Genomic DNA, 12855 nt, shown 5'->3' with positions numbered 1-12855 from the left:
AGGCATTGAGGGTGCGGGAAAAGAATGCCACGGGTCTGCCTGCCTGGTTGAGGGTGGCAGCCAGAGTGACGTCTGATGCATAGCTCTCGACTTGAAAGGGGAGCGTCTCGTCGACCGCGTGCATCGCGGCCTTGGCGATGTCGGCTTTGATACGGTCCACTGTAGAGCTTCGGCCGTCAGGGGGGGAAACTGTGGAGTGAATGAGTGGGCGGGCCTTGTCCGCATAGCCTTCTCATACTGGGCATAGTATGAGAAGAACCCCAGGCATCGTTTGAGGGCCTTGTAGCAGTGGGGGAGGGGGAGTTCCATGAGGGGGCTCATGCGGTCGGGGTCGTGCCCTAGAACTCCATTTTACACCACATAGCCAAGGATGGCTAAGCGGTTGGTGCTGAACACGCACTTCTCCTTGTTATACGTTAGGTTCAGGAGTTTAGCGGTGTGGAGAAATTTGAAAAGGTTAGCGTTGTGGTCCTGCTGGTCGTGGCTGCAGATGGTGACGTTATCGACGTACGGGAAGGTGTCAGCAGTCCGTACCAGTCAACCATTCGGTCCATCCCCCGTTGGAAGACCGAGACTCCATTAGTGACGCTGAAGGGAACCCTAAGGAAGTTGTAAAGGCGGCCGTCTTCTTCAAATGCAGTGTATTGGCAGTCCGCCTTGCGGATGGGGAGCTGGTGGTCGGCAGATTTCAGGTCCACTGTAGAGAAGACCCGGTACTGTGCAATCTGATTGACCATATCAGATATGCGTGGGAGGGGGTACGCGTCGAGCTGCATGTGCGATTGATAGTCTGACTGTAGTCAATAACCGTCCAACTACCACTTGGGCTCTCCAGGGGCTGTTGCTGGCCTTGATGATGCCTTCCCACAGTAGCCACTGGACCTCCGACCTGATGAAGGTCCTGTCCTGGGCACTATACCGTCTGCTCCTGGTGGCGACGGGTTTGCAATCCGGGGTGAGGTTTTCAAACAGGGAAGGTGGGTCGTCCTTAAGGATCGTGAGGCCGCATACAGTAAGGGGTGGTAGGAGCCCGCCAAATTTCAGAGTTAGACTTTGGAGTTTGCACTGGAAGTCCAGGCCGAGTAGCAAGGCAGCGCAGAGGTTGGGGAGGACGTAGAGCCGGAAGTTGCTGAACTCTACGCCCTGGACGGTGAGGGTGGCGGTGCAGTTCCCCCCAGATCTCCACGGAGGGGGATCCGGAGGCCAGGGAGATTTGTTGGGAAATGGGTGTACCGCAAGGGAGCAGCGCCTTACCGTATCGGGAAAGATGAAGCTCTCTGTGCTCCCGGAGTCGAGAAGACAAGGTGTCTTGTGGCCATCGACTTTCACCGTCGTTGTTGTGGTTGCGAGGTTGTGTAGCCGGGACTGGTCGAGCGTGATGGATGCGAGCTGCAGCTGGTGTTGGTGGGCGCCGGGCTGTTCAACGGCGGTTGCGGGTGATGAGCGGCCCAATGAGGTACCCGATGAGCAGGGGTCCTGAGGCGCCATCCAAAATGGCGCCGAAGATGGCAGCACCCACGGGGCGCACGTGGCGGGCGGCATTAAAGATGGCGGAGCCCATGGGCCGCACAAGATCTGGTGGGGGGTAGATGGCGGCAACCACGGGCCGCACGTGGGTTGCGGGGATGAAAATGGCAGCGCCCACGGGTCGCACGTGGGGGGGGTTCAGGAACAATGGGGCTGGTTACAGCGGTGATCGACTGGGCCTGGCGCACCGCAGTGAAATGTCATTACTTCCCGCAGGCCTTGCAGAAGCGCCATAGCCTCAGTGTAGTTGGGCGCGTCCCAGATAAGGGGAAAAATATCGGAGCTCAACTGTGTGTACAGGATCTTGAGTTTCTGTGCTTCTGAGGGTTGATCTGTCGCTGATCTAATGTAGGCCTCAAAGCAAGCTAGCCAGTGGTCGAAGGCTGACGTGGCGTTGTCTGCTTGAGGGTGCAGCTGCAGGCAATCTGGCTTGATGCGTAGGTCCATCGCTGTAAAATCTCTGCTTAATAAATTGCTGAAATGGCTGCAGCTTGGTGAGCACACACATTTATACTCCGCTTACTGGGCGGAGCTAGCAAGCAGGGCTCTACCCCCGTACAGGAGCCTTACCATATTACTTCTCATATACGTCATATATACAAACAGTGGTGTCTACCACACAGACAGTGACCCAAGCCGGGAATCTAACCTAGCACCCTGGAGCTGTGAAGCAACTGTGCTAACCACTGTGCTAACATCCCAGCAGACTCATCCCCAAATACACTTCTATTAAAGGCAATAAACACAGAACCAGAAAACAGTATTCTCAATGAAGGAGCGCAGTCATTGAAGCACAAGAAAGTTTAAGCCTAACAAAAGACACATGATTTTGGGTGATTGTAGTCGAACTTCAAGGGCTGCATTTTACTGGGGGCCAGGTGGCTCATCACCCGTCAAAGGAAAGCTTCTGTGGCCAGCCTGTCCTGCAGACATAACACGCTGTGTGTGGTCTAAATTGATGAAGATTGGGACTTGCGCCCCTCACTGGGAAGGAGGTCCCCCCCCCCTCAGGTGTTGCTGACCATTCTGACCCAGGGCAGTGCCAAGAGCTCCATAGTGTTCACTGCCATTATTGCAAGCAGTCACAAAAAGATAACCCAATGGACCCCAGAGTGAGTTCAATCCAGGGTCATTAGGCTGAAAGGGTTTGGACTGCTTCGTGGTAGGGCAGGAGAGTTGCGTTTTTTTTGTTTTAGAACGCAGGTGTGTAAGAATAAATGGATGTACTATCTACTGGGGGCACTGCCCCTTGTTATGCAAAGAGCACCAAAGACAATAATGCCAGCTTCCATCCTGCCCCTTAATTTTTTTTAAAAATACAGCCACTCCACTTCCACCTGACTGCCCACGTCAACCATGACAACTTTTCAGTCTTCATTCCAATTTTTGTAAAAGGGGGAATTCCAGAGTGGGGGTTTTCCAGAACAAATAAAGCTTGATGAAAATTTCCCCAAGAGTCGGTATTTCCTTTTGCAGTCCGACTTACTATTTAATACTTCAAACCGCAGAGAGATGTTTGTTCAGAGCAGTTATACCGCCATCAAGAGGCGACATTTCTTTCTCAGTTACTAAAACATTAACCCATGATCTTGAACAACATGAAACAAAAGCAAATTAATCTTGAGTATTAGCTCAGCAGGTCCTTCTCTTTCAAAGTCTCTCATCCCAATAGGGGTAGTCACTGGGGGAGAAATTATTTGTCATTTATGTAGAGTTGAGGTGCAGGCTTTAAGCCTGCTTCTGTGCTTAATTCAAAAATGCACATGCATTGCACTCCTAAGAATCCTCTTCAATTGTCACACAGCACCAGTTAACATTTGATTTGATTTGAGTTTTGCATTTAAGAACTTTGGGAATAAGATTACTTTATTGTAAACTATATGAATTACATAATTATATTTCCAATTAACTGTAAAAAAAAAGTTTATTACAGTTATTTATTTAAAGGTTAACATGCCTATATACCGTGCTTTTTAGACACTTGAACCATAACATTAACAGCAAGTATTTACCATATTTTTATTTTATGTTTCTATTCGGCACCAGAATTTCTAGCTGTTTATTAACGTTAGAAACTTGAAATATTTTCGCTGACACTTCAGCGGGTGGCTACTAAATATATAATGTCAGCGAGAAGGGCAACGCTGGCACAAAGCACCGCAAGAATCAGGAAATGTGACTCTCGCCAGTGGGATCACATTTCCCGATTATCCTCGCCGATTACAAAATCAGTTTCCCACGCAGCAACATTGGGTACCTCATTTAAATACATTATAACATCATTAGTGAGCCACCTGGGAATTCCCCCTCACTAAATATTCATTGCACTCCGGCATGATTCACAACAGATGTATAAAAATGAGAATCTGGAGTCCTCACCTCCTAAGGGGATATCGGAGGTCAGTGCCCAGGTTGGCATTACCATGCAGTGTGTCCGTCCCAGAGAGGTAGATGAGAGGACACAGGGGACCCCGATAAATTGAACTCTGGTCTGGCGGGGGAGGGGTGTGTGTGTCTCAAGCTTTGATGGGGGGGGGGGGGGGGGGTAGCAGTGCTCGCATGCCTTAGTGGCCCCTCACTGTTTTGGTCTCCCAGGTTTCAAAGGCCGGTGTACATAGTTTAGCGCCTCGGATCCATCTTACTGGGCTTGTAGCTATTTCTCCGCTGAGGGATTGCCCTTCTAGAGTGGCACCTGGAGATGGATGGGAGTGGGTGCAATCACTGGCTCAGCACTGAGGGTGACAGCGAGATCCCTGGGCGGGATCCTGTGAAATTCCAGGCTGCATGGGCAGAGTGGGGAGCACAGTGTTGAGCAGCTACATGAGGGCAGAAAATCCTTACAGAGTGGGGAGGACAATGACAGTCAGAATGAACCCCAACCCCATTCAATGCTCAGAGACAAAATTACACAGGGAATGATCCGAACATCTGTAGTCAGAAGCAGATCGAACACCCATTTGAAGATGGATCTGCGCATGCGCAAGTTGCTCATGCACAGTTGAACAAAAAGAGCGCACAGTTTGAAGATTCGCAAAAAAGCGCACAGTAAAGGAAAATTGATTTGTGCATGCGCATCGATTCCTACGCTTTACATCACGAGAGTTATGACATCAGAAGACTCAGACCATGCCCACTTAAAAGGGAAATGCCCGAAAATCACAAACAAGACTCTAAAAGTCACAAAACCAAAGAATTCAATCTCAAAAGGTACAACATTGCATGAACTTCTACCAGCTTTTGAAAATAACTTGCGCAGCACCGTGGAACAAGCATTTGCACCACCCAAAATGAAGAGCATAATAACAAATCCGAAACCAAAGAAGATGATTTGTTTATCAAAGACTACTACTCAGACATGGCTGAGTTATTCGGATATGATGATCATAAGAGCATCAGCGACACGGTTGAAAAGCTCAACACGACTCTACTCATGGTAGATGAATCCAATACCATGATGCAATGGCAGATCGTCGATACATTGGATGACAGCAACATGTCAAACACCCAAGAAGAAAACGCCGCCATACAGCGAGTACTGGCCGACTCCATTGAAAGAGCACAGATTGACTCTACAGAGAGAACACTGCACGACTCCACACACAGAACGATGAAAGACTCCACAGAGAGAGCGACGCAAGCCTCCACAGAGAGTTCGTTGACAGACTCCAAAATGAAAGCAACCAAAGACTCCGTGGCGAAATCCATGCATGAACAAGACCATGAAGGTCTACCCACCTTATCTGAGCAACCAGAAGCAGACTATGAAAGTCTACCAAGCACACGTGAACAACAAAAAGACTATGAAAGTCTACCCAGCTCATTTAATCAACAAGAAGTCAATGTTTATCCACTGTATGTGAGAACATTGGCAAGCTCACATGAACAACAAAAAGAAGACTATAAAAGTCTTCCCAGCTCATTTAATCAACACGGAGTCAATGAATGTCTACCCACTGTGCGTAAGTACAGTGACAATGTGATCACAATCGACATACAAAATGTGCAAGATCACAGCGAGATTGACAATCAAAGCACAACCATTCATGAGTCTAGTGAGACCGCATCAATTAAAACCTCATCTACTCTTGACCACCCACAAGAAACTGAATTCTTGACGATGTTTACTCCAGAAGAGGAGCACCAAGAGATCAAAGATGAAGCAGATCAACCAGGAATGACTCCAGAAGAGGAGTACCAAGGAATCAAAGAAGAGGAATCAAATCAACCACAAATGACTGATGTCACCAAGATCAATGCAACATCAGATCATTCTCATAATCCTCAAGAAGAAACGCTCAATGAAACATCAGATACCACAAAGGACACTGACACCAATACCTTTGAGAATGATTCAAATTATCCAGATGGAACAGTCATTGAGCACAACAAGAACAAAAACCACAAGAAGCACAACAGAAACAAGAACAACAACAGCAACAACAAAAACAACAAGAAGCACAACATGAACAACAGCAATAACTACAAGAACAACAACAAAAACAACAAGAATCATGACAAAGACAACAACAAGCACGACAAAAACAACAACAAGAACAACAATGAAAACAACTAAGACAGAAACGACAGAAACAACAACAATGAACAACGACCTGTACAACATGGTACAACTTTACACAGGAAGGACAATGCAACAGCACCATGAATTCACATTTGCTCTAAAACAAACAAGCACACCAGCTTTCAAGGCAGATGGCAAACTAAATTGATACCACAAGCACAGAAAAAAGTCTACATCAGTTAACATCAGTGGTTCGACCATTCGAACACCTCGTGATGACTTGTTGGTTACTTAAATACAAGAACACTGACGACATTCACAAAAAAATTACAATATCAACATCACCACGTCAACAACAGAAGAAGAAAAAAACTCAACTGAATAAATTCATAAAGTTTGGACTCAAATGTTTTTATTGAGATTGGACTCATAAATATTAATTGGCTTTGTATAATCATCAATATCATCACAACTTGTACATATCATCATTTATCTACATGTTTTGTATAATTTTCTTTAACAAATGTACAGAAAATATGTAAAAAGAAAAAAGAGGGGATGTAGTTATATGCATATATATATACACAAGGGGTTCATGTGAATACACTACAAGTAACCACTAGAGGGAGCACCAGAGATGTATATAATGGACATACAGGAAGACAGTGGCCACTCTCCACAGGAATGGCAGCTCGTGAGCAGGACACAGACAGACAGCTCAGATGTAACGTATAGTAAGCGCTGGAGAGAGAACAAACTCACACAATAAAGCACTACTTCAAGTGTAAGACTACAAGCTTTATTCAGACACCAGGAATAATACAGACATGAAAGGCCTGAGCGTTGCTCTGGGGGGAGGGCCATTCTTCCCTGGATGGGAGGGGGGCTTATGGTGGAGGACCTGTGACAGAGTCAGTGAGGCATTATTGCATCGTCAGAATGGGAAGTGGGAGAACCATCGTGCTGCCATTTTCTCGGTGCTGAGGGAGGAAGCGTTGAGTTTGCCAGGGTCAGCGCTAAGACATGGGGGTGGGGGAGCACTTTATGGGTGATTACTGTGATTTTTTAGTAGAGGCTTGTAATTTACTGGTGACTTATCTCTAATGTCTAGATTCACATGTGCCCACAGGGTGCCTAACTTTTCTTAGTCTGCCTCACCCTCCCACTCTGTTTGGTGTATCTCCAGGATTCAGAGCTGAAATTGAAGTGGCCTGCTGACTTCCACGCCCTGTTGCCTGAGATGCCTTTGGCAGCGTTGCTTATGGGGCCTGGATCCTGAGGGTCCAGGCCTACTCTCAGGCAGCAGGGGTGCTGCAGTGCTGTCCTCCTCCGTGTGTGGGGCTCAGAGGGAGCAGGGTTGCAGATGGCTGGACACCCCCAGGGTCTCCTGGGTGGAAGGGCCCGGGCTGCATATGGGCTGATCCTCTTCTCTTCGGGTGCCCGAGATTCGAGATTCCCCATGGGATGGACAGGCAGCTGGAGTGAGATCCACAAGCCCCGCCCCAGCTGGCAATGACACTTGTGGATTCTCATTCGTACCTGCTTCATGCAGTTAAAGCCTTGCACCATGGAGCTCATCCCCTCAGCCACGGAGGCCATGAACTGAGCCATGGAGCAGACATTTCCCGCCATGGAGTGCACATCCTGCACCAAGGTCTTCACTGTGGATGCCATCCTTGGATGGAAGGTTATAGAGTCATAGAATTTACAGTGCAGAAGGAGGCCATTCAGCCCATCGGGTCTGCACCGACCTTTGGAAAGAGCACCCTACCTAAGTGCACACCTCCACCCTGTCCCCGTAACCCCATCTAACCTTTTTTGGACACTAAGGACAATTTAACATAGCCAGTCCACTGAACCTGCACATCTTTGGACTGTGGGAGGAAACCGGAGCACCCGGAGGAAACCCACGCAGACACGGGGAGAATGTGCAGACTCTGCAGAGACTCAAGCTGAGAATCGAACCGGTGACCCTGGAGTTGTGAAGTAACGATGCTAACCACTGTGCTACTGTGCTGCCCAGGAGTTATGAGATACCTCCTGTTGGCCCTGCAGTCCGAGGGGGAATGGTGACTCTGCCTTTGTAGCTCCAGCAGCTCTGGGATGACAGAACCCAGGGGCACATCATCTGACTGGAGCTCAGCAGAGTCCTGGGACTCCAGCATCCCTTCAAGTGCCGGATCCTGGGACATCCCTGCCTCCACCTGCTGTGGATCTTTGACTGTGAGGTGCTCGCCAGTAAATGACCCAGGAGCCTGCCTACCATGTTCCAACTGAAACATGAGTATCTGCACCGGTGGAGGGTGCGGGTGACAAGTGTGATGCCTCCTCAATGGTCAACTCTGAGATGACTTCCTCAACTGTTCAGATCTGTGGTGTTCTGGGCCACAAGTATGGTCTGGGCTTGTCTCCTGAACCACCTACAAGGAAAGTGAGATGGCATTAGTGCAGGACTGGGGAGCACTGATAGAAGAAAGGTAACTCGTGTCAGACTTGCACCATGGCTGAATGTGTTGAGTGTTCTCACTTCTGTCTCTTTCCCCCACCTTGCGCTCTGCACAGGTACAATCCTGCTCCTCACCAGCAAGCTCAAGGACTTGTTCCTCAAAGAAAGGGGGGATCATCAGCTCGGGCATGACTCCAGCAGGTTGTTCCCACTCACGCCGGTGGTGCTTGAGTATGTCCTGCAATGAGACAGATGGGGAGTTTGTAGGCAGGACTCCTGCCAGGTGATGAATTCCAGCATGCGTGGGAGGTGAGTGAGAGCAGGGTTGTGAGGAGCAGGGGGGTATACTGGGATGATTACGGGGTGGGATATCGGAAAACTCTGCCCAAGTAAGTGTGGAATCAAGTAAGGGCAGGTGTTCGGAGCAGGGGTGTCAAGGGGGTAGCTTGGTTTGAGAGGAGCCACAGCAGAGACAGATGAATGGAAAGATGATACCTTGTTGACGAAAGATTTTACAATTTCATCGTTCATCATCATTACTTACAAAGGTGAGGGTAGTGGAAGATGGAAGAGGGAATTAAATAGGTAAGTTAGACTGGAGAAATGAAGTGGGAGGTTGTGTCTGCTTTCCAGAATGATCTGAAGTAAGTGGTAAGTTTTAGAGGAGAACAAGGCTTGCTAGAACTTGACATGATCTAGACAAGTCTGTGTAGGATGGCTATGCCTGTTGCACATCAGATTTATACTTGTCCGCACTCATTGAACGTGTGGAGGCTAAGATGAAATCTATTCTAGGGAAAATGGCTGAGATGGGAGATACTGGAGATTTTATTGGGGGTAAGTTAAAATTGGAGAGAAGCAGGGCGGCATGTGGCACAGTGGTTAGCACTTGGACTGCGGCACTGAGGACCTGGGTTCGAATCCCGTCCTGGGTCACTGTCCGTGTGGAGTTTGCAAATTCTCCCCATGTCTGCTTGGGTTTCACCCCCACAGCCCAAAGATGTGCAGGTTAGCTGGATTGGCCACGCTAAATTGCCCCTTAATTGGGAAAGAAATTAATTGGGTACTCTAAATTTAAAAAAAAAATTGGAGAGAGGCACAGCTGAGCAAATCGGCAGCTGCAGAGGAACCATGGAGAATGGAGGGTCTTGCAGTTGTGAGTCTGAATGTATGGTTGTGAGTGACTTGGGATTAAACTTCTTCCTTGGGCAGAAACAGAAGAAAATGAAGGTGGAATCAGGGAGGGCAATGTGGCTCCTGTGTAGATACAAGAAAGTGGACTCGGAGAGGCTTCCTCGTGAATCCGAAAAACAGAACTTTGCCCTGACACCTGCAGCGGGATTCTCCCGCAATTGGCGGGATGGCCCGACGCTGGCACCAAGAACGGCGCAAACCACTCCGGAGTCGTGCCAACCGGAAGTTGCAGAGGAGTTGGCGCCGTGCCAACCGGCGCTGAAGGGCCAGCACGAGTTGGCGCATGTGCAGAACCGCTAGCGTGGGTCTGCGCAACCGACCGGCGTGTTCCTGCGCATGCGCATGGGGGTTCTCCGCGCCGGCCATGGCGGAGTCCTATAGAGGCCGGCACAGAAGGATGCAGTGCCCCCACGGTACAGGCCCGCCCGCAGATCGATGGGCCCCGATCGCGGTCAAGGCCACCCCCGCGGCCGCATCCCCCCACGCCCCTCTGAGGACTCCACTAGACGGCCTACCAGCCAGGTCCCGCCGTGTGGGACTAGGTCCATTTCATGCCGGCGGGACTGGCCAAAAGCTGATGGCCGCTCGGCCCATCAGGGCCCTGAGAATTGCCGGGGGGGGACGCTGCCAACGGCCCCCGACCGGCGTGGCATAAACCCTGCCCCTGCCCGGAAACTGCCGCCGGAGAATACGGCAGACAGCGTCGGAGCGGCGGGGCAGGATTCACGCCGCCCCCTGGGATTCTCCGACCCGCCGGGGGGGGGGGGGGGGGGGGGGGGGGGGGGGGGGGGGGGGGGGGGGGGGCTCATGGAATCCCGCCCAAGGTCTTTTTGTGGATTTTGCGTGTTTCTCTTCAGGAATCATAAAGCAAGTTTTAATAATAGTCAAATTATTTTTCTGTTAGTTCTACAGCGATTGGAAAATGATATTTAGGAAACAGTTCTCCAAGCACAGTATTAAAAAAAAGTGCTAGATTACATTTGTGTTTTGATGACACTTAAGAGCAAAAACTAGGAAAGTCTATAAGTATTACCCCTCCCTACAGAGCCTTTCTGCTGATCAGTAAACACACATATTTAGATCACCCAACTTTATCATATTAATAAGTTAACAAGCATGTAGTAAAATCAGATGAGAAGCTCTGAAACAAACTTTTCCATTCATTGAGCTGAGTATATGCCATATGCTGGCTGATTGCTCATTTGTGTCATCAGGTCGGACCACTCAAAGGATATTTTGGTCTCCTTATCATGGGTCCTCTTATAGCACATGATGTACATATATCTATTGACAATTTGAATCTAGTTAAGGAAAATTAAAATTTATTTAAAAATCTGGATTTCTCCTTGCCAATGACAATACTGAAAAATAAAATTCTTTTCGGACTCATTCTCTTTGTAAAATTATGAAGAGGAAAACAGTTCATCCTTGAAACAAATGTAGACATTTCTCACCAAGCCTCCGGTAGGATGGGAATCAAATAGTTACTGTTATGAACATATGTATCCAAAAATGTGCAATATAATTTGGAAAGTTAATAACTCTGTTCCAGCGGTTCATATTGACCTCATGTGTTTAAGCAAATATATGTTACATACATATATATAAAAAACGTACGTAGTATATATATAAAGCATATATAAGTTTTACATGTCAAATTTACATTTAAAAATGACTATGTTTTTATTTATTTTAAAAACATTCCTGGATTGCAACTATTAGCTATTTAAACTTCATATTGTGTCTTAATATGCATTAAGGGGCTGGTTTAGCTCACCAGGCTAAATCGCTGGCTTTTAAAGCAGACCAAGCAGGCCAGCAGCACGGTTCGATTCCCGTACCAGCCTCCCCGGACAGGCGCCGGAATGTGGCGACTAGGGGCTTTTCACAGTAACTTCATTGAAGCCTACTCGTGACAATAAGCGATTTTCATTTCATTTCATTTCATTGAAATAGATTCATCTTAAAATAGAAGAATGCAAATTAATGACATATTTGAACACAATAGAATGTTTCTTTCTCCTGAATATCAAGGGCTTTGGTAACAGGAAGTAGATTCAGTAATTTCCTTAATTCAAGTGCAAGCCCAGGATATAGATATTATCACACCACATGGGAAAACATTATACGTTGTTTACAGAAATATTTTAGTAATTACCTTGTGGAGACACCAGACCGCTCGCTTTCTAGTGCATGAATTTCGGCAAAGGTCTCGTCCCCCATATTCCCATGACAGTTACTCTTTAACCTGGAAGAGCATATTGCCATGTATAAAACTGTCCAAAAATAAGCATAATTCACTGACATTAAATTTAAACACATCACACACCTCAGTTTAAATGATTTCCTCATCCCTTTGTTTAGTTTGTTCTGCTTCCTCAATCACCAGTCAGCATGAGCATGTACATATACACAAGGGTAGAATGGTGAGTATCATCAACAGGTTGGCTGCCCAAACTACATATAGCTTTAAACAGGGGCTGGTCCATTTTCCTTGGAGGGGGTACAACATGATTCCATATATGACGAGCAGGCTGATACTTTTGCCAATGGCTCAAGCCATAGCGTTGCATCATATTGTCAATCATTGTGACTATCATTTAAAACCTAATGCTGGAACTGTTTGCGAAAAATTCAATATTTCGAACTGGTTACCATGATGATTGCTTTCCCTGTTGGAACAGTCTGCAACGGCAATAATCCTGCAGATACATTGAACACGTACCTATTTCAAAATCCTGGTCCATGCCTTTTGTAAACAATGTAGCAAATAAATGTGGAATCATCAGTTGACAGATGTAAGGACATGAAATATTATTGTTAGTGCTTTTCTACATTCAATGCAAATTACATTCTACTCAAGATGTGAGCAAATCTTAACTCAGCTGTTCGACTAAATCCTTTATTCCATTGTATATTTTCTTATTGCTCAGTGCAACTTTGCCAAGGGACTATACTTTCTACAAAGAAGTAAATCTTCACCGATTAGTGCAAATCCAGTTTGGAATGGCAATAGCACAGAGTTCAAAATTGAGGCAATGTTAGAAATATGCCAAAAGTTATTAAATTACCCATTTAAATGCCATGGGTCAGATTAAGATACAGCAAATTAGATGGTGGTGTTAAAACAGAATGGATAGGGCAGCAAGGTGGCGCAGTGGGTTAGCCC

General features: G+C 47.2%; 1 protein-coding gene across 6 annotated transcripts in view; it reads right to left on the bottom strand.

The window, feature by feature from the left end:
* LOC119978780 (ladinin-1-like) overlaps positions 1 to 12123 on the bottom strand; it is a 163500-nt gene extending 151377 nt beyond the window's left edge. For all 6 annotated transcript variants that reach the window (XM_038820653.1, XM_038820657.1, XM_038820655.1 and 3 more), the window contains exons 1-2: positions 12016 to 12123; positions 11845 to 11934 (exon numbers count right to left, since the gene is read on the bottom strand). In XM_038820653.1, coding sequence (XP_038676581.1) covers positions 11845 to 11934; positions 12016 to 12038 — 113 coding nt within the window. In that variant the 5' untranslated portion in view covers positions 12039 to 12123. The remainder of the gene's footprint in view (positions 1 to 11844; positions 11935 to 12015) is intronic.
* Between the last annotated feature and the right edge of the window lie 732 nt (positions 12124 to 12855).

Source organism: Scyliorhinus canicula, chromosome 15 (assembly GCF_902713615.1).
Source record: "Scyliorhinus canicula chromosome 15, sScyCan1.1, whole genome shotgun sequence".
Taxonomy (NCBI): domain Eukaryota; kingdom Metazoa; phylum Chordata; class Chondrichthyes; order Carcharhiniformes; family Scyliorhinidae; genus Scyliorhinus; species Scyliorhinus canicula.
Note: the sequence above shows the minus strand (reverse complement) of the source record. Positions and strands in the feature narration are given on the sequence as shown.